This window comes from Pseudophryne corroboree, chromosome 10 (assembly GCF_028390025.1).
Source record: "Pseudophryne corroboree isolate aPseCor3 chromosome 10, aPseCor3.hap2, whole genome shotgun sequence".
Lineage (NCBI taxonomy): Eukaryota > Metazoa > Chordata > Amphibia > Anura > Myobatrachidae > Pseudophryne > Pseudophryne corroboree.
In genome coordinates, this window is record NC_086453.1 from 53,523,075 (window position 1) to 53,545,739 (window position 22,665).

Genomic DNA, 22,665 nt, shown 5'->3' on the forward strand with positions numbered 1-22,665 from the left:
ATTCTTAAAGGTGGAGAACTTTTTTGCCCTTATTTATCAATGAGTGATAAATTTCACTGCGAGTGATAAATTTCTCCAGCCAATCCGCTCCTGTCATTTTTCAAACACAGCCAGTGACATGGCCGCTAGGAGCTAATTGGCTGGTGCAATTTATCACTCACAGTGGAAACTTACCACTCATTGATAAATAAGGGCATTTATTTTAGCCTGAAGCTGTTTAATCAGCCAATTACAATGAGTCCCAAGATAGAATTTTTTTTTTTTTTTTAATACAAAGCTTCTGAGATAGTCTTGCCTGAAAGATGATATTCTGTGTAATCTTCTGGAACGCTTTTACCTGGGCTTCTTTTTGGGACTTGAAAATTGACTCCTCCTTATTGTATAAGAGTCACTCACAATCCTCACTTATAAAAATGTGACCTGGGGGCTACAATTACCTTGGAAGAGAAAGCCATTAGAGACGCAGGAAACAATGCTTTGTGTTTTGGCAAGGGTCACAAAAGTTTACAAAAAAGGGTTTATATGCAGGACGTGGGCATACACGCATTAATGGCTGGAGCCCATTACAAGCTGGTGCCAATATTGTTGACTTTGGCCAGTTCCACGTATGGAGACACTCTCTTAAAGCAGCATTTCATGTTTCAGAGATAAAGCCACCTTTTCCAATTCTTTTCATCACCTTCAAAAAGGCGTCTCGGCAAACGCACAGCCCTCTCGGAGTACAGTATACAATCATAGAGTGCTAAATCTGATAAGACACAGCTCTATAAAGGAACACCATATCGCGGTGCCTTTGACAAACGAAAAACTGCATTTCTGACATGCAAAGCTGCTGGTTACAGAAGAGACTAACCATTTTCCCTTTAGTCAAATAACGGAACTTGTTTCAAGGTGCAAACTTCACAGCGCTAACATCTGTAAATGTAGCGCAAACTATATATATTTTAAAAAACAAAACAATACTCTTCCTAAATATCCCGTTTCAACAAGGAACACGGTTGTAGATCTTCCTCCTTATCCACTGACAGTTCACATAAAATACATATTTTTTTTTTTTCCCAAAGGAGGGTGAAGGGAAAAAAAAGGGGGGTAGGGGTAGAGGGCACAACTTCAAGTATTAAATCAAAAAAAGGTTGTTTAAAAAACCATTTGAATTCTATATATTAAAAAGGCACAAGTTATAATATATATTTAAAAAACAAAAAAAACAAAACAAAACAAAAAAGGCGAAAAATAAAAACACATGATCCCCAAACGAAAGGCCGATGGCTCCTTTAGTGGAGCTGATCTCACCGAGAGCGGAGTCCCTGACGGAAGCACGCGTCCTGAAGCCTTGCTGTCGCTGATGGAGTGAATTGGAATAAAGTTTGTGCTTCCAGAAAAAGAAGAAAAGAGTTGATGAAAGCTACGCTCAGGACGACGACACAAGTCTTACGAATATTTCCAGATGGCAACAGTGGCAGTGAGCACTCCAGCTAGGAAGACCCCGATGGTTTGCCAGGTAGGTGTGCCAAAGTAGGATAGAAGGCCCTCCTGTCAAAAAAAAAACAGAACGGTTTTAAAAATTAAAGTTTTCAGGGCTTAATATTTTTTTTCCCCCCTTTGCATTCCCTGTCCCGTCGTTACCAAATTAAGTACTTTTCTGGAGACTCGTCTGGAGGTCTCAAGTCCAGTTAACAGACACACAATTCATCTCAGCAGGGGACAGATATCCCGCAGAGGGAATGCGTTCTGCATCGCGCCTGTCGGGATGCCGGCGATCATGTGACTGATGCCAGAATCCAGACGCCACTCAGAAGACGGGTGCCGGATCACAGACAGCCAACATACCAAAGGTATTGGGGTCACTGCTGGGGCTGGGATTAGGCACTAGGTCATAGATCTTCAACGTGTGGGTCTCCAGCTGCTGTGAAACTAGATCTCTCAGCATGCCCTGCCAGAGTTTTGCTATTAAGGCATGCTAAAACTAAGGCAGGGCATGCTGGGATGTGTAGTTCCACAGCAGCTGGAGGGCCGCAGGTTGAAGACCTATGTACTAGGGGGTTTAGGGTTAGGCACAGCTGCCATCCCCTGAGGGTTAGCCGTAGCATACACCCCCCAAGGGTTAGGGTAGGGGGTAGAAATACTTACCCCCTCTGATGTTGGGATCATCACTATTGGGATGCCACGGTTGGTCATGTGACCGCCGGCATTTCATATGTATTCCTCCCACCCCAGAGTAAGGTAACAAGCCTATTCATACATAGGCTAGGTTCCTGTTCTGGTTAATATATACACACTCACCCAGCCTCCTTGATCTCTTATCCACTGGACAACATAATCTCGGAGATATTCCATTGTCCAGTCAATGATTGTGCGAATCATTTGGGGGACATGCGTAAACAGTGCCTACAGGATACAGACAATTACTTGCTGAAAACATGGAACGTATTATATTGCATTGACACAAAACATTCAGCCTTATAAACACCTTCACAGATATCACTGCAATGTGAATTACGGAGGACTTTTAGACTGTTAAGGTCCTTTATCAGAGATAGGGGATGGCTAGTACGTCACTTTATAATCAGCCCATGAGTTTCAATCTTGTATGATGGCGCTTATCAACAACTGCTATTTGCAAAGATGAAATGAGGCACAATGAACAAAAGCTGATTTTTAACAGTAAGATACATTACAGAATGGATTAATAACCGCATAAAGACTAAAATTCGGAGTCTATATACGTTCATACATAGGAATCACGTACCCAGGTATAGGAGCTGGCTAAAAAAAAAAAAAAAAAAAAAAGGCCCCACCTCCCAGTTCTTTATTGCCAGAATGTAGACTGCTGGAACAGATCACTGTCCACCATAGGATTCAAGCAGCTGCCTCAACACCGGGTACCTGGAGACATATCCAATAAGCAGCACAATTACCGTGCGGTGAAAGCTCCAGGTGTAACACCCGGAGCTATTCAATTATTCTGCGGTAAACCACAGACACCACATTAAATGCTGTAATCTATGGCTTCCCCCACAGAGGCTGCATTTAATGTGGGGATCTCCTTGCAGCTGCTGAGGCTCCGTGCATTACACGCGGGCATGCAGGACCTCATTCAACAGGTCCAGGCTTGTCAATTAGCTTCGGTACAAATTCCGTGGCTAACTGGATATGTCCCTACGTACCCCTCTGGTGTTCACGTAAGCCAGCACAGTGGTGCTGCCTTGTCCTTGGAAAGAGATAAATGTCCGAGTTACAAAACACTGTTCTGTTTGGGGTCTTTTAATTCGTGGGATTTCCCTGGACCCAGTTATCGTCATAAACTAAACCCCATACAACCAGACAGAGGAATTGCAATCCTCTTAGACTGTTGCCTAACCAGGAGTTCACTGCTGTGGACGTTTTCCATATATCTCTGTCACCCTGGGAGAAGGTATGGCCCCAAAACATTGTAAAAAGCATGTACATTTGTCTGGATTATAGCACCAGCATTCATTAAAGTGCTTTGGGGGAGAATGACAGACTGTGTTTTAGGGTGTTAAAAACAGAACGCAAAAGCTTGGATCTGCTTCTTAGTGTCCAGAACTGAAACCATCAGCGTCACTGGAAAAGACTGAACAGTTAAAACTAGTACTGACCAGCACCATCCCTAGTAACATCTCACTCCAGGGGAGCCCTCCATGACACGAGGGGAGCAAGGTAACTTGCGCTATGAAGAACGAGCCTTGGCTCTCCACATGCAAGCAACAGATAAAAAAAAAAAAAAGTATATTTTAATATACCTATATACAAACAGAATGGGCACATTTCCCGTATCCCCCACAAGAATCAGAAGGTGGGACAAATAGTCCTTGGAGCAATGCAAAGAATTAAGACTGGGCCTGATTTGTATTTTGGAAACGCATAGCTATAAACCAATAATGTGGCTGGGCTGGGATGGATGTTATCACCCTCAGCACAGGCTATGCTACTCTGCGTTCTGAGCCTAAAGTGCCCAGACACTATGCTATGGTACCAGAGAACAAAGCTATTACATGGAATGCAGAGGATCCAAGGACAGGGGGAGCTAGTATACAGGAGATACAGGAAGGGTTACACGGCTGCCATCTCAACCTTTTGCTTCAAGACGACGTCTTCTGACGCCCTACACCAGAATCACATTGGCTCTTCAATGTCCAAAGAACACCTCATATAGGTGCTGCCACCACAATCCCTTAGTTCCTTTCATTTATTAGCAGCAGGTGTCTTAAAAATCCAAACGATCTGCTGCTATCTGGACACAGAACCTCCTGTTCTACTTCCTAGGGATGGAATGAAACCCAATCATATGTTCCCTTTCTGTAGGCAGTAATCAGCAGTAGCAGCACAGGAGACTCTCCAGCCATGGCCGTACTTGCCTAAGCATTTATAGTGAAACAGTAGTAGCAAAATACATGTTTCTAATAACTTCTACAATGGCAGCCGATCTTACTATTGGCAACTGCCCGAATAAAAAAAAAAACAAAAAAAAAAAACGGCAATTGTCAACTTTTGCTTTAATATTGAAGATTTCTAAAGTTATTGCCTTATAGGCCCTACACACTGGGCGATAATACTCAAAGATATGAACGATCTCGTTCATTAATGAACGAGATATCGTTCATATCTTTGAGTGTGGAGGCACTAGCGATGAACGATGCGAGGCTCCGCGCTCGTTCATCGCTGGTGCCCCGTCGGCTGTGCATGCAGGCCAATATGGACGATCTGGTCCATATTTGCCTGCACTGCTATGGAGCCGGGTGACGGGGGGAGTGAAGAAACTTCACTTTCCCCGTCACAGCCCCCCCACCGCCGGGTCGCCCGTATCCGCCGTCGAGCAGCTCGGCGGCGGATCGCTCAATGTGTAGGGCGCATTACATAAGCCAGACACACGCTACTCTCAATGTAGCCTCATAAATTTGTGACTCACCTTAATAACCAGTTTGCAGGCAAAGTAAAACAGAGCTACCACTCGCCCCCAGTTAAAATTGCCATCAGCAAACATTTCAGTGGCCACGCGGAAGAAGACCTCTTTGGGTGGGTTGCTCTGCACTTGCTCAATCATCCTGGCAGACAAGAGCAAAAGAAAAAATAGGTTCAAGACAGCCAGCAGGTACTAGATAAATGCATTCAGCAACTCAACCCATACTTAAAAACTAGCCAGTGCTCAGAAATGTTTATATGGTTTCGGTTAAAGCAGCAAGGCCCTTTAGGAACCGCAAGCTAGAACAATTTGCCCAGGGTTCCTTTGCTTCAGCAACAAAGCGCTTTCATTTAACTTCAACCCTTTAAAACATCTGCGTAGAAAGTGTGAGTGGGAGGACCAATTTCTACCACTAGCTTCTTATTGGTCCTTGCAATCGCCAGATTTCCTAGCCAAGCCAACCAGTGAATGCACATTTGCATTTACATTCAGCAACTACGAGCTGCCCATTTAGATGTCTGAAACGGAAAGGATTGGTTCCTGCCCATTCAAGAGTCCCTTGAGCGGCCATTGACAGCCTAGGTACAAAGATCACAGCACACATATTAAATGGAAATTTAAGGCTGGCAAAGCCACTAGTTTGCTATAGGGTTGGACAAGAGTCACTTAGAATCACAGTAGTCACTTCCAGAGAGCTTATATACCACAACATTGGAGAGAATACAGAGGTGGGCACCGCTGGGCAAGCATCAGTGTGCCATACAGGTTATGCTTCCATGCCAAAATACATCAAATGGTTAGCTTTAATACTGCAATATCGATAGTTCAATTGCAGTAATGCCCTAAAGGTTTGGTATGGCAATCAGAGGTGTTGGAACAAGGGGGGGGGGGGGGGGGGGGGGGGGGGAGGATACATCTTGCCAGAAATTAATTTGTTATTGTCTAAATAGTGGCAATAAGAAATTCTATTAATCGAGTCTAAAGGTGGGTACACACTGCTAGATATACCTGCCGATCAACTGATCTGCAGATATATCGATGGACGGATCGGGCAGTGTGCTGTGCATACACACTGGCCAATCCGTCGGGGACTGACCTCATGAACTGTCCGGACATGTGCACACGCCTGCCCAGTTCAGCTGTCAATCACCGCCGGCCACTGCAGCATCTGTATGGGCGGGCGGCTGTGATGCGCCAATATATTGGTACATATATTGGCTGTCTGCTATGCTGCGGGGCCGACGCGATATGTATGTGAATGACGGAGTTCACAGAGATATCGCTCATACACACTGGCTGTCGGACCTGCGATATATTGGCCGTTCAATAGAACGGCCGATATATCGGCCAGTGTGTACCCACCTTTAACCTAAAAAAAAAACTGTAAACGGCCCCTAAATGTTGTATTTTTCTTATAACACACTGAGATCTGCATTCCCCATAGTGTCCTCTAAGCTGTTTTTGACATAAATATTTACGTGTGTGTATGTATATAGATAGATCTCTGTCATCAGATAGGTGGTGTGGCGGTTAAGACCACCTTCTCCAGAGGGGATGAAATTCAGCAATAAAGGGGCACTAAAATAAAATTATATGTTTGCCCTCCTCCAACAAAAAAGTTTGCGGGGCCCGTGTGGCATGGAAATAAGGGATGCAACCACAAAACCAATTATACATTCAGTCGAGAAATCTCCTCACATCTCCCCGCAGCAGCACCCCAACCATCCGCTCCCCCTGGCCACCCCACCTTGAACTTCTTCCTTTCCCAACACCGGCGATGAAGTCCACTTCCTCATCTTGTCCTTGCCATTAAGCCATTTTTTGCTGCTCATCTTCCTGGAGCTCTCTCCAGCATTCAGCAGAGTGGATCATCCTCCCCTCTTCAGACTATTGGACTATATAGCACCTCCTACCTCGCTAACTGCTCCTTGTCTCTGTCTGCTTCAGACTGCACTGTCCCCTTCCATCCTTCCTGTTGGTGTCCCACAGGGTTCCATAGTGAGCACTCTGCTCTTCTCTGTATACGCCTCTTCCCTGGGAGAACTCCTCACATTCTTCGGCTTCCAACACTACCTTTACACCGACATCACACAACTGTACCTCTCCTCTCCTGACTTCTTCCCTTCCGTCTTCTCCGGCTCTCCGCCATCTGCTTCTAGATGTTTGAGCACTCTCTGAAGCTCAACATGGACATCACCCCCCCCCCCCCCCCCAAAAAAAAAAACTTTTCATCACTATTAACACAATTACCTCCCCTTTTCCTAACTCTGCTGCTTGGGTGCACCCTTGACTCCATCCTCTCCTACACCCCCTGGATTCAATCTCTAGCTCAAATGCTGTCGGTTCCTCTCTCAGAATGCTACCAAAACGGATTATCCACTCACTAAATCTTTTATAGGCTCAACTACAGCAACCTTCTACTCACTGGGCTCTTACGTTCCCATTTCCTCCCCTCCGATCTGTTCTCAACGCTGCTGCTAGACTCCTCTCCCGCCATTCCACATCCACCACTTCCCTCCACCAAAAGTTGTATTAGCTCCCATTCTCCCAAACTCCTTCACATTCACATACAAGGCCTTTTCTAACTCCACTGCTCCCTACATCACCAGCCTCATCTCCATACATTCCCCTTTCCACCCTCTCCAGTCAGCCAATCACCGTCGCCCCTCGTCTAGCCTGGTTACTGGATGTCATGCCCATGCTGCCCCCCTTCACTGGAACGAGCTCCGTTGCTCCATAAGGCTTTCCCCGACTCTGCAAAGCTTCAAATGGGCAGTGAAAACTCACCTGTCATCGAAGCGTACCCTTCTGCCACTTAACCTTGTCGCCAGGTCACTCACCCCATCCTCCTACATCACCAACCTCCTGACCTCAGGTCCCCATCCACAAGCTCACCCCTCATGTCATCTATCAGTCTCCCCTCTTCGCTAGATTGCTCCTAGGAGCAGGCTTCTCCTCCATCCTGTTCTCCATACCTTCTTCTCTAGCATTTTAATGACCGCCTTCACCTTCTCATTTGCCACTTTGCTCGGAATTCCTCTTGCTCACAGCAGTTCTTCTCTACCAGTGGATCTAGTCATGCTGTCACTATTGGAGACAGGTTCCACCCTTCGCTGATTACTCCCTCACCTTGCTTCCTAGCTGTACTATGTACAGAGAATTGTGGTGCTGTTACCTGTGCTGTGTGTGTGTCTTGGTTACTGTAATGTTACGCAGTGTTCTGTGTACCCTGTACTGTCCTACTATTGCCATATATATGTGCAGTACTGTGGACCACTTATTATTATACCTCTGTAGCTCCATATTCCCATCCAATTCGTCTCCTATCCTTCGGAGGCATTCACTTAGCCTCTTAGTAGAAGGGTTCTCCGGCTGTTGCTCAAATGTGCCCAGTTCCGGAACGTCTGCCGTAGCTGCAAAAGGATTGCGCTGCACCCGATCCACAATAAACCTGGACGGGCGAGAGGATTAGGCAACATACCGTTACGCAGACAGGACCACATGCATCAAAATGTAAGCCAACGAAGAGTTCTATTGAGAAATAATCCATCAGTATTTAAAACGGTTGGAATATTTTTATTTAAACCTGTCAACTAAATCCAGAATAACAGCAAATTTGCTGGTTCTCTTGTGATTGCAGCAGGTATAATTATTAGACCACTCACCCGCGTAACAGAAGGTTGCCTGTCTGCAGGATCTGCTCAGGATCAGCTGCTAAGAAAACAATGTTAGAGGAGAAAGTAGTCATAAAAAAAAAAGCACAATCAGCAGTTATAGCCATTCATACAGAGTGTACATACATATACATATCACAGTGATACGTTATTAGAAAGAAATATGTGCAAACTGCTGAACCGACTACGGAATACCTGTACAGCTAAGCCCATAGTCATTATCAGCAAACCAGAAATTGTTATGTTTCAGTCGTAGAATGTAGTTCTTAAAATAAAGCAGTGGGTGTGTGGGGGGGGGGGGGGTTTGATTTAAAAAGTGTATGACTGAGAAGTATTTCTAAGCACTTTTCATTGGGTTCACTACGGCTGGCCGGCGGTCGGGCTCCCGGCGACCAGCATCCCGGCGCCGGGAGCCCGACCGCCGGCTTACCGACAGCTTGGCGAGTGCAAATGAGCCCCTTGCGGGCTCGCTGCGCTCGCCACGCTACGGGCACGGTGGCGCGCTACGCGCGCCACACTATTTTATTCTCCCTCTATGGGGGTCGTGGACCCCCACGAGGGAAAATAAGTGTCGGTATGCCGGCTGTCGGGCTCCCGGCGCCGGTATACTGAGCGCCGGGAGCCCGACCGCCGGCAAACAGAAGACCACCCCTTTTCATTTGGCAAGGGGATGTGGAGGGCTCAGTTCCTGCCCCATTGGACATAACAGGTTGAGGGGCAGATGTATTAAGCAGTGATAAGTTGCAGATGGTAACGCACCAGCCAATCATTACTGTTTCAAAAATACCAGAAGCTGATTGGCTGGTGCGTTATCATCTTCCACTTATCACTGCTTTATCACTTCTCCAGGCTTAATACATCTGCCCCTAAACTCCCTACCACAAACATCCTGGGATCTAAGTTTGATGGAAGACCATGAATCTATGGAAACTCCGGGAGCACATACAAATGCCACACCGAGAGGGACCTAGTTGTAGTCAAACCCATGACCTTGGCGCTGATAGACCGCAATGCTAACCACTGTGCTACCAAGCTTAATGCGTCTTGAGAAAACCGCTTGATACAAGAGTGCTTTACAATCTAGTGAGCAAGATTTTGTGTGTACACACCCCGCAATCTGAACACCCGGAGAAGTGCTCTATGGAAGACAAAGGAAAGACGTATCGGCTATGTGATTGCTGAAGATGCATGCAGCTGAAAGCCGGGACCCGAGAATGATGTAAATATGAAAAACACATTTTCCACTGAAGTTTGTTCTGAGGGGCACCTAATGAGAGTCAGAAGGGTGTGGATCATTAGATCGACAATGTCTAGGTCGCCAATATTTAGGTCGACCACTATAGGTCGACAGTCACTAGGTCAACAGGGTCAGAAGGTTGACATGTTCTAGGTCGACATGAGTTTTTAATGTGTTTTTTTGGTGTCGTTTTCTTCGTAGAGTGACCGGGAACCCCAATTAGTGCACCGTGTCGCCTCGCATGGCTCACTTCGCTCGCCATGCTTTGGGCAAGGTGCCTCATTCCAGTACCGCTGCGCTCGGCACAGATTACCGTTCCAATCGTAGTCCACGTGGATCGTTAAGTATGAAAAAGTAAAAAAAAATATATATATTTTTTTTTTACTCATGTCGACCTTTTGACCTGTCGACCTAGTGGCTGTCGACCTATAGTGGTCGACCTAGACACTGTCGAGCTTCAGACCGGATCCCAGTCAGAAGCCTCCCTCTATGTACATGCTGGCAGAAGAAAGAGGGATTGTGTCATGAACAAGCATGCTTACAGAAGCGACACTCCAACGTGCACCTGCTCACTGTCATGTGACTGTGGCTGCCATGGTAGTCACATGAGACTTCGCAACCTAAATTTATTAACAGCAACTTGCGGGGATTCCCCCCCCCTTAAAAAAACAAACAAAAAACCCCCCACTTCCATACAGTCAAATCAAGACCAGTGTTCAAAAGTAGAAACCCCCCGAAAACATGTGACTTTCCATTTTAACATCGCCCGTCATATCACTGGATCATATGGCTCCTGTGGTATAAATAGTTAAGATATGTAAGCCAAACTCATTCTGAAGTTGTTCCTACAGTACTAACAGTGTAATATACCTCATTTTAAGGAGGGGTGCTTCATCATGAATCACTTTGGTTCCTTAAGATTTGCATAGAACCAGTTTAGGTGCTTCGTGCGTTGAAACCCGACTGTAATGGGCACAATCACGGGTAGCATTTGAATATCGCCCCTAGATTTCCTGTCACTCTAGACGGGAGATCGGGGGTGCAATAAGATTTGAATCCCCCCCAGTTTGTCTAACTGGGGATAGGGTGATACCTGTTGAGAAATGAGCACAAATCCACATGCAGGTGAATTGGTCAAACCAAAACATGCACTGACAAAACCGCGTTCTCTGCTTTACAGCTACACCACCGTTTCTTTTGACACCCTTGTTCAAGATTTTGTTTTGCTGGACGTTAACGTTGGTAATGTTAATACATTAGACAGCGGCATCTTGACATCTAACCCTCCCACCACCTGCCTAAACCTCCCACAGCCCAACTCCCTCAACACCCCCCCCCCCCCCCCCCCATTTCCGCAACCTAACCTGCCCTCGTGTACCGGATAATCATTTGTGCACCTGTACTACATGTTTTGCACCAAAAGGTGCAGATTTGCACTTGTGGTCAAGAGGATCTGTGTTGCCATTTTCCAATATCCATCTACATGTAGTACTCACTCTAGATGCAGGGTGCTGATTAGCGAGGAGGCCATATGTGAATTTCGATGGGCCTAATTGTAGATGTGATGCATTGCAACAGTTACCCAAGCATTATATTTGTTATTTTGTTCATGAAAATGACAATATGTTCTCCTCACCATCCAGCAACCATGTACAGTATCTGCAGTGAACACTATACACGCATCTTCCAAAGCCCCCCCACCCAACACACATATCTAGGGAGACACTCCACCAGGGGTGTGGTATGGAAGGTAGATAGTAACTAGGTCGACAGGGTCTCTAGGTCGGCAGGTCAAAATTAGTTTTTTATTATTTTTTTCTGTCGTTTTCTTCGTAGAGTACCAGGAACCCCAATTAGTGCACCGTGTCCCCTCGCATGGCTCGCCATGCTTCGGCAAGGTGCCTCGCTGCGCTCGCCACAGGTTACCGTTCCCAACTGTAGTCCACGTGGATCATTAAGTATGAAAAGGTTCAAAAAAATAAAAAAAATTGTGAAAAACGCATGTCGACCTTTTGACCTGTCGGCCTAGAAACCCTGTCGACCAATAGTGGTCAACCTAGATAGTGTTGACCTAGAGACCGGATTCCCTCCACCAGAGCTGTACCAACTTCCTGGGAGAGAAAGGATGCTTTAACTAGTATGTGCCTTTCAGCCTCATTAATGCCATAGTGAAGATAGATAGATAGATAGATAGATAGATAGATAGATAGATAGATAGATAGATAGATATCAGTAATACTAATGCTTATGCATGCTTTACAATATTCCACCTCAGGGTCTGTATGGTTATTTGCAATTCACTAAGGAAGGGTGTGGGAGACTTCCTGTAGCGTTAAGGTGGGTGACCCTGAGAAAAAAAATAAGGTAAAAATGCAGAAGCAAGATAATAAGAATTTACTTACCGATAATTCTATTTCTCGGAGTCCGTAGTGGATGCTGGGGTTCCTGAAAGGACCATGGGGAATAGCGGCTCCGCAGGAGACAGGGCACAAAAAGTAAAGCTTTTGGATCAGGTGGTGTGCACTGGCTCCTCCCCCTATGACCCTCCTCCAAGCCTCAGTTAGGATACTGTGCCCGGACGAGCGTACACAATAAGGAAGGATTTTGAATCCCGGGTAAGACTCATACCAGCCACACCAATCACACTGTACAACCTGTGATCTGAACCCAGTTAACAGTATGATAACAGCGGAGCCTCTGAAAAGATGGCTCACAACAATAATAACCCGATTTTTGTAACTATGTACAAGTATTGCAGATAATCCGCACTTGGGATGGGCGCCCAGCATCCACTACGGACTCCGAGAAATAGAATTATCGGTAAGTAAATTCTTATTTTCTCTATCGTCCTAGTGGATGCTGGGGTTCCTGAAAGGACCATGGGGATAATACCAAAGCTCCCAAACGGGCGGGAGAGTGCGGATGACTCTGCAGCACCGAATGAGATAACTCCAGGTCCTCCTTAGCCAGGGTATCAAATTTGTAGGATTTTACCAACGTGTTTGCCCCTGACTAAATAGCCGCTCGGCAAAGTTGTAAAGCCGAGACCCCTCGGGCAGCCGCCCAAGATAAGCCCACCTTCCTTGTGGAATGGGCATTTACATATTTTGGCTGTGGCAGGCCTGCCACAGAATGTGCAAGCTGAATTGTATTACACATCCAACTAGCAATAGTCTGCTTAGAAGCAAGAGCACCCAGTTTGTTGGGTGCATACAGGATAACAGCAAGTCAGTTTTCCTGACTCCAGCCGTCCTGGAACCTATATTTACAGGGCCCTGACAACATCTAGCAACCTGGAGTCCTCCAAGTCCCTAGTAGGCGCAAGGCACCAAAATAAGCTGGTTCAGGTGAAACACGGACACCACCTTAGGGAGAGAACTGGGGACGAGTCCGCAGCTCTGCCCTGTCCAAATGGACAACCAGATATGGGCTTTTTTGAGAAAAAAACCACCAATTTGACACTCGCCTGGTCCAGGCCAGGGCCAAGAGCATGGTCACTTTTCATGCGAGATGCTTCAAATCCACAGATTTGACTGGTTTTAAACCAATGTGATTTGAGGAATCCCAGAACTACATTGAGATCCCACAGTGCCACTGGAGGCACAAAAGGGGGTTGTATATGCAATACTCCCTTGACAAACTTCTGGACTTCAGGAACTGAAGCCACTTCTTTCTGGAAGAAAATCGACAGGGCCGAAATTTGAACCTTAATGGACCCCAATTTGAGGCCCATAGACACTCCTGTTTGCAGGAAATGCAGGAATCGACCGAGTTGAAATTTCTTCATGGGGCCTTTCTGGCCTCACACCACGCAACATATTTTTGCCACATGTGGTGATAATGTTGTGCGGTCACCTCCTTTCTGGCTTTGACCAGGGTAGGAATGACCTCTTCCGGAATGCCTTTTTCCCTTAGGATCCGGCGTTCCACCGCCATGCCGTCAAACGCAGCTGCGGTAAGTCTTGGAACAGACATGGTACTTGCTGAAACAAGTCCCTTCTTAGCGGCAGAGGCCATAAGTCCTCTGTGAGCATCTCTTGAAGTTCCGGGTACCAAGTCCTTCTTGGCCAATCCGGAGCCATGAGTATAGTTCTTACTCCTCTACGTCTTATAAGTCTCAGTACCTTAGGTATGAGAAGCAGAGGATGGAACACATACACCGACTGGTACATCCATGGTGTTACCAGAACGTCCACAGCTATTGCCTGAGGGTCTCTTAACCTGGCGCAATACCTGTCCCGTTTTTTGTTCAGACGGGACGCCATCATGTCCACCTTTGGTATTTCCCAACGGTTTACAATCATGTGGAAAACTTCCCGATGAAGTTTCCACTCTGCCGGGTGGAGGTCGTGCCTGCTGAGGAAGTCTGCTTCCCAGTTTCCATTCCCGGAATGAAACACTGCTGACAGTGCTATCACATGATTTTCCGCCCAGCGAAAAGTCCTTGCAGTTTTTGCCATTGCCCTCCTGCTTCTTGTGCCGCCCTGTCTATTTACGTGGGCGACTGCCGTGATGTTTTTCCCACTGGATCAATACCGGCTGACCTTGAAGCAGAGGTCTTGCTAAGCTTAGAGTATTATAAATTTACCCTTAGCTCCAGTATATTTATGTGGAGAAAAGTCTCCAGACTTGATCACACTCCCTGGAAATTTTTTCCTTGTGTGACTGCTCCCCAGCCTCTCGGGCTGGCCTCCGTGGTCACCAGCATCCAATCCTGAATGCCGAATCTGCGGCCCTCTAGAAGATGAGCACTCTGTAACCACCCCAGGAGAGACACCCTTGTCCTTGGATATAGGGTTATCCGCTGATGCATCTGAAGATGCGATCCGGACCATTTGTCCAGCAGATCCCACTGAAAAGTTCTTGCGTGAAATCTGCCGAATGGAATTGCTTCGTAGGAAGTCACCATCTTTACCAGGACCCTTGTGCAATGATGCACTGATTTTAGGAGGTTCCTGACTAGCTCGGATAACTCCCTGGCTTTCTCTTCCGGGAGAAACACCTTTTTCTGGACTGTGTCCAGAATCATCCCTAGGCACAGCAGACTTGTCGTCGGGATCAGCTGCGATTTTGGAATATTTAGAATCCACCCGTGCTGTTGTAGCAGTATCCGAGATAGTGCTACTCCGACCTCCAACTGTTCCCTGGACTTTGCCCTTATCAGGAGATCGTCCAAGTAAGGGATAATTAAGACGCCTTTTCTTCGAAGAAGAATCATCATTTCGGCCATTACCTTGGTAAAGACCCGGGGTGCCGTGGACAATCCAAACGGCAGCGTCTGAAACTGATAGTGACAGTTCTGTACCACGAACCTGAGGTACCCTTAGTGAGAAGGGCAAATTTTGGACATGGAGGTAAGCATCCCTGATGTCTCGGGACACTATATAGTCCCCTTCTTCCTGGTTCGTTATCACTGCTCTGAGTGACTCCATCTTGATTTGAACCTTTGTAAGTGTTCAAATTTTTTTAGATTTAGAATAGGTCTCACCTAGCCTTCTGGCTTCAGTACCACAATATAATGTGGAATAATACCCCTTTTCTTGTTGTAGGAGGGGTAATTTGATTATCACCTGCTGGGAATACAGCTTGTGAATTGTTTCCCATACTGCCTCCTTGTCGGAGGGAGACCTTGGTAAACCAGACTTCAGGAGCCTGCGAAGGGGAAACGTCTCGACATTCCAATCTGTACCCCTGGGATACTACATGTAGGATCCAGGGGTCCTGTACGGTCCCAGCGTCATGCTGAGAGCTTGGCAGAAGCGGTGGAACGCTTCTGTTCCTGGGAATGGGCTGCCTGCTGCAGTCTTCTTCCCTTTCCTCTATCCCTGGGCAGATATGACTCTTATAGGGACGAAAGGACTGAGGCTGAAAAGACGGTGTCTTTTTCTGCAGAGATGTGACTTAGGGTAAAAACGGTGGATTTTCCAGCAGTTGCCGTGGCCACCAGGTCCGATGGACCGACCCCAAATAACTCCTCTTCCTTTATACGGCAATACACCTTTGTGCCGTTTGGAATCTGCATCACCTGACCACTGTCGTGTCCATAAACATCTTCTGGCAGATATGGACATCGCACTTACTCTTGATGCCAGAGTGCAAATATCCCTCTGTGCATCTCGCATATATAGAAAATGCATCCTTTAAATGCTCTATAGTCAATAAAATACTGTCCCTGTCAAGGGTATCAATATTTTTAGTCAGGGACTCCGACCAAGCCACCCCAGCTCTGCACATCCAGGCTGAGGCGATCGCTGGTCGCAGTATAACACCAGTATGTGTGTATATACTTTTTATGATATTTTCCAGCCTCCTGTCAGCTGGCTCCTTGAGGACGGCCCTATCTATAGACGGTACCGCCACTTGTTTTGATAAGCGTGTGAGCGCCTTATCCACCCTAAGGGGTGTTTCCCAACGCGCCCTAACTTCTGGCGGGAAAGGGTATACCGCCCATAATTTTCTATCGGGGGGAACCCACGCATCATCACACACTTCATTTAATTTATCTGATTCAGGAAAAACTACGGTAGTTTTTTCACATCCCACACAATACCCTCTTTTGTGGTACTTGTAGTATCAGAAATATGTAACACCTCCTTCATTGCCCTTAACGTGTGGCCCTAATAAGGAATACGTTTGTTTATTCACCGTCGACACTGGATTCAGTGTCTGTGTCTGTGTCGACCGACTAAAGTAAACGGGCGTTTTAAAACCCTAAATAAGCCATCCATTCCGGTGTCGACTCCCTAGAGAGTGACATCACCATTACAGGCAATTGCTCCGCCTCCTCACCAACATCGTCCTCATACATGTCGACACACACGTACCGACACACAGCACACACACAGGGAATGCTCTGATAGAGGACAGGACCCACTAGCCCTTTGGAGAGACAGAGGGAGAGTTTGCCAGCACACACCAAAAACGCTATAATTATATAGGGACAACCTTATATAAGTGTTTTCCCTTATAGCATCTTTTATATATTTCTAACGCCAAATTAGTGCCCCCCCTCTCTGTTTTAACCCTGTTTCTGTAGTGCAGTGCAGGGGAGAGCCTGGGAGCCTTCCCTCCAGCCTTTCTGTGAGGGAAAATGGCGCTGTGTGCTGAGGAGATAGGCCCCGCCCCTTTTTCGGCGGGCTCGTCTCCCGCTCTTTAATGGATTCTGGCAGGGGTTAAATATCTCCATATAGCCCCCGGAGGCTATATGTGAGGTATTTTTAGCCAAAAAAGGTTTTCATTTGCCTCCCAGGGCGCCCCCCTCCCAGCGCCCTGCACCCTCAGTGACTGCCGTGTGAAGTGTGCTGAGAGGAAAATGGCGCACAGCTGCAGTGCTGTGCGCTACCTTAAGAAGACTGAGGAGTCTTCTGCCGCCGATTCTGGACCTCTTCTTGTTTCAGCATCTGCAAGGGGGCCGGCGGCGAGGCTCCGGTGACCATCCAGGCTGTACCTGTGATCGTCCCTCTGGAGCTAATGTCCAGTAGCCAAGAAGCCAATCCATCCTGCACGCAGGTGAGTTCACTTCTTCTCCCCTAAGTCCCTCGTTGCAGTGATCCTGTTGCCAGCAGGACTCACTGTAAAATAAAAAACCTAAGCTAAACTTTTCTAAGCAGCTCTTTAGGAGAGCCACCTAGATTGCACCCTTCTCGGCCGGGCACAAAAATCTAACTGAGGCTTGGAGGAGGGTCATAGGGGGAGGAGCCAGTGCACACCACCTGATCCAAAAGCTTTACTTTTTGTGCCCTGTCTCCTGCGGAGCCGCTATTCCCCATGGTCCTTTCAGGAACCCCAGCATCCACTAGGACGATAGAGAAATTAACTTGAAAAGTATTATCACACTTGATGCTCTCTCCTGCACAAACACCTATGACGGCGGTGACTGGCTTCTGTTTCCTGTTATGAGTCACCTTCCCATCTTCCCATGTTGACCTAAAGGCCTCTGGTTTCCAAGGCCACAGACACCTACAATACCTGGAACCTAACTGTCCCTCCGATGCTTCTCCTTCCAGCAGCCCTTAGCTCAGGTTACAAAAAACAAAAGTCAGCAAGGAGTAGCAGAAGTCTAGGCCCACTGCAGAGCACATACGCTGGGTAATAGGTCACATTCTGTGGTTTCTGGTCCAGCATTCTAGCTTCCACATTACAGGACCATAAAATACGCAGGCTGGAAATCAAACAAGGGCAGGAACTTCCTATGCCAAGTATGAAAGTGCTTAGCATGTGCTTTCCACAGTCATTGAAGCAAAATAGCTTTACACAGAAGTTCACTGTTACTTAAGGTGTGTACACACGGTGAGATTTTTTCTACCGATTCTGACTATATAGTCAAAATCGGAAGAAAAGTTAGTGCAGATCGCAAGGTGACAGTCACCTTGCGATCTCGATTCGATGCGCGGTCGGCATCGAAAGAAAATAAAAAAAAAAAAACTGTGCAGGCAAGTCAATTTTGGCTATCTTTATAGAAGAGATAGCCAAACTCGGGACTTAGCCAAAATCGCACATAGCAAGTATCGCAAGCACACTACTTATGTGCTTGCGATACTGGCTAAGTGCCGACCCGGCCCCTGTCGCATAGTGAGAATCGGGCATAGCCCGAATCTCACAGTGTGTACACACCCTTAACAGTATTAATAGCTCCTGAGCGGATCTAGACAATAATGTGATAGGATGACATTAGTGAAAGAATTAGAGCATTTCTGAGCTTGAGCAGATACTGCCACTGGGACCTTTCATGGAAATACTTCCTCACAGCGACACGCCCACTGCGGATGTTAAGTCAGGGGATGGTCTAAGAACTAACAAAGCTCAATTGTTCTGCATCGGACAGTTTGATCGCCTCATTAAAGGTGAATTACCGCCTGGGGAGGAGGTTGAGCAATTAAGCTCCGCACAGCAGCTTTAACCCAGGGTCCATGGGTGGAGATCAGGGTTTATGCGATGTACGAGGGAGGTGGGTCTGAGAAAGAGGACCAACTTGAAGCCACCATCATGGATAATGCAGCTTCTCATTGGTCCTCTCATACCACCCCCCCCCCCCCCCCCCCCCACCACCACTATGAAGGCCATTTAAAAAGTGGTAAGCAAAACCTTTCACTGCATTAGGTAACAGACAACTGATTGTTTTAATGTTGGGTTTACACATATACAATTATCGGCCTCATCACCCGATATCGGCTGTTTGACCTGACGACTGTATAGGGGTGTATGCAGGGGCGATGCCGATAAATGGCTTAAAACGGTCCTGCAACGGTCGGGATCGAAAGGTCACATCTCATGCGTATTTCTAGCTCAGTGTGTACAGGGGGAGGTGTGATACAGTATGCTGGCGGTCACATGACCGACCCCAGCATCCCAAATGTCAAATTGCCGACAGGTTTGGGGGTTAACTACCCTAACCCTCCCTTGGTGGCGGCTAGAGTTAAAAATAGGGGGTGGTGGCTATCCAACCCCCTAGTGCCTAACTCAACCCCCCCCCCCCATCCAAGGCCCTAACCCTAAAACACCCTCCAATACGTACCTTTAGGATGTTAGCTGTCGTATTACGGCGTCGGTCTTATGACCACTGTTGGGATTCCAGCGTCGGTCTCCTGACCAACAGCTTCCCGCACGCTGGGATGTCAAACGCATCCCATACGCGGGTCATGCTGGGTAAACACTGCTCGGCTGATCGGGAGCATTTAACTCAATCAGCCGCGTTATCAATAGTGTGTCCATCTTAAGTCAACCCTGAAATCGCAAGACACAGATTAAGCAGGATGCACCCACACATAGTAGACACCTCCCAGATAGTAATGTAAGTGTTGTCTGCCCCAGAGTCAGCAGCCTCCGGAAAAAAAGGGGCGTTGGTGTATGAAGGAGAGAACAGAGTGGAGAAGTTGCCCATATCAACCAATCAGCACTGAGGTAGCATTTACCAAGTATATTCTATAGAATGACACATCAACCCCAGACTGTAGCTGTCCATCAGTAACAATTTAATAAACAATCATCAATTCAGACACAAGCAGTGAAACTGGTGGAGTATGGAGCAGTATGTGTATATAGGCTATATATTGGATAAGCGCACACAAATGCATCAGCCATTAGGAGTAGGTGACAAAGGGCCATATTTATCACAATCGCATCCCAGATGCAGATGGCACGTGATAACATTGCCTCCAAAAATACCCAGAGTATGTGTTGCGCATGGATCACAACTGATGCCACCGTGTACCACCCTGCACTTACCTCCTCCATGCCTACGGTCATCTGATTACCAGCTTCCACCGCTGTGACCCCGTTATCTGATGTCTGTTGTAAACTGAGATGCTAGTTTACAACAGACATCAGATAACCGGGGTCACAATACACAAAGCCAGCGATCACAAGATCGGAGGCGCGCACCGGGACACCGATCACTGCACCAGGGGTCAAGTACATTAAAAAATTTAAAGAATTGGAGAATTGAGTCAGGAGGGTACTGTCAATAACGCTGTCTCAGGATAGCATTATCATCACAGGGCTCCCTCCCTATTGATGGCATTTCCAAAGCCCTTTAATACATTTCCGTGAAACTAAAAAATAAAATAAAATGTAAAGTTTTTGAAAAAACATTTCTCATGTTAGTAAAAATTATAATAAATATGCCTGAAGATGTACACTGATAAGGTTCCGGTATGAATGGTCGACAGTGTTAAGGTCGACCACTAATGGTCGACATGGACAAATGGTCGACACATGAAAAGGTCAACATGGATTTTTGGACTGTTTTTGGCATCATTTTTTCCGTAACATGACCAGCAACCCCAATTAGTGCACCGTGTCCTCTTTGCTGCGGGCAAGGTGCCTCACTCCGCTACCCCCGCGCCCGGCACAGGTTACCGTTCCCAATTATAGTCCACGTGGATAGTAAAGCATGGAAAAGATAAAAATCACATTTAAAAAAAAAAAAAGCCATGTCGACCTTTAAATGTGTCAATCATTTGTCCATGTTGACCATGTCCACGGCAACCATTAATGGTCGACTATCTGAATGGATACCCACTGATAACTACTAAAAAAAAAAAAAAAAAAAATATGAGATCAAATTTGAGAAGTGAAAAGAGAGGTCACTGCTTCCAGTAATTGTCAACAAGACGCAGCAACTATCATGGTGAGGAAGTAACCTTTAAATACATAAACAAACACTGTTTACATAGGGGTGCGTTGAGCAAAACGTATTTCACAGAGAACCATTTGTGAAGTCGTCATGTCACGCACAGCCACCACTAAGAACACAAATACTGTAAAACAATTTAACTTGTGCTGACTGCGTTGCAATAGAAACTGCGGAAATGAAACCATCTCCTAAGCTTTTGGTTTCTGAGAAATGCAGTTTCCCTCTTAAACTTTAACAATGATCCCCCATGTTACTCTATAACACGTGTTCAATGTAATGCACCTTATTAGTTACAGCAAAACATTAATAACCACACTCAAATGTGCAGGTTACGTCATCTCAGCCTGCGATCCTATGTACAGTAGATGATCCCCTTCTGTGAGACTCCTCCATGGGTGCGGATATTTTAGCTACACCAGACAGTATATATAGGACCTACATGTTCATAAAAACAGATATAAAACAATAAACCGTAATAAGGACTATATATGCATCTTGGCCAGCAGACACGCGTCTGGGGTTACATTAAGGCAGGGGGTAGGCAACGTATGGGACTCTAGCTGCTGTGGAACTACACATGCCAGCATGCCCTACCAGTTTTAGCATTCCCTTAACAGCAGAACTGTGGCAGGAGTGCTGGGATTGCTGGGATGTGTAACTCTAAATGTTGCCTGCCTGCCAGACAGAAAGCTGCGTCATATACATTGTGTCCTATAGGAAGCTCATTATGCCCACACAGATCATCTGTGGTGGACAACAAGCCCCAGCAGCCCCCAATCAGATCAGGGTAGGAAGTAATGGGCAGAATGGTATCTATGAAGGTGTTGAGGGGGGCACAAAGTTTAGCCAAAGTCATGCTGGGACTTGTAGTGCCCTCAATAGCTGGGGAGGCACTCGGTGGCTTATACAGAGTGATATGGGGACAGGTAGTGGAGGCCCCGGACGTGTTACTTTTCAGGGCTTCAATGCACAGCCCAATGGTGCCCGGCACCACAATGTCACCGGCTCTTACCTGCTCCACTTGCCTCCCCGCGGCCATTGTTCTCCCGGGCACCGCCATCGCTATCTTCCCCCTCACCAAAATGCCGGGAGCGATCGTCGCCGGCTCCCTGTTCCGCCATTCCAGCTACGCAAGGAGGAAACTGAGCTACTGCCGCCAAGAGAGACAGACAGAGACGCTAGCCTAAGCCACGCCTCCCTTGCGGCTCAGGGCGTCGTGACGTATGCCGCTCTCAGCGCCATTTTGAGTACTGGCAAATGAGTCATGTTCTTCTGTTCTCTAATTTTTGTCATACTTACTTGTATATCTGGTTACTTCTGTGACACATCCCTGCAGAAAACAAAACTGAAAATAGGAAGCGGGAAATAGACTCTAAGGGGGAGATTCAAATGTTTGAAAAGTGGGTTGGGTGTCTGTTTTTTCCTGTCTATTAGATAGGGAAAAAAAGAATCCCAACTGACTTTTCAGTTTTCAAACATTTGAATCTCACACTAAGGGGTTGATTCAATGAATCGTGTGGGGGGCCTACCCCTCCTGCCCGATCTTGGGCCTACTTCATGTTTGTACGCAATGGCCGCTTATTACGCAACAGAGGGATTATCGTCAAAATGCGCATGTGCTGCAGTGGGGGTTTCATGGAGAAGTCATAGACAGGAAGTGACTGGAGGTGGTAACAGGGAGTTTACCGTGGGAGTG

The 22,665-nt window shown here is 46.7% G+C and overlaps 1 protein-coding gene across 2 annotated transcripts; it reads right to left on the reverse strand.

The window, feature by feature from the left end:
- Window positions 1–1,133: 1,133 nt before the first annotated feature.
- Window positions 1,134–22,159, reverse strand: BAX (BCL2 associated X, apoptosis regulator). 2 transcript variants are annotated; one of them, XM_063942401.1, is made up of 6 exons: window positions 21,982–22,159; window positions 8,590–8,635; window positions 8,214–8,375; window positions 4,931–5,066; window positions 2,284–2,388; window positions 1,134–1,533 (listed from the first exon to the last, which is right to left on the reverse strand). In XM_063942401.1, exons 1-6 carry the CDS (start codon window positions 22,088–22,090, stop codon window positions 1,432–1,434), a joined length of 660 nt encoding a protein of 219 aa, XP_063798471.1. In that variant the 5' UTR covers window positions 22,091–22,159; the 3' UTR covers window positions 1,134–1,431. The 2 variants fall into 2 exon arrangements, with proteins under 2 accessions (XP_063798471.1, XP_063798470.1); XM_063942400.1 differs by having other exon boundaries at window positions 8,590–8,638.
- Between the last annotated feature and the right edge of the window lie 506 nt (window positions 22,160–22,665).

Bases quoted from the DNA above. Each gene is read 5' to 3' on its own strand.
- BAX (XM_063942400.1), bottom strand. From the start codon at position 22,090: ATGGCGGAACAGGGAGCCGGCGACGATCGCTCCCGGCATTTTGGTGAG. The intron at 8,639-21,981 runs GTAAGAGCCGGT...TTGTTTTCTTAG, and splicing joins CGGGGAGGCAAGTGGAGCAG to CAGCTGATCCTGAGCAGATC. The intron at 2,389-4,930 runs GTGAGTCACAAA...TGTATCCTGTAG, and splicing joins CCTGCAAACTGGTTATTAAG to GCACTGTTTACGCATGTCCC.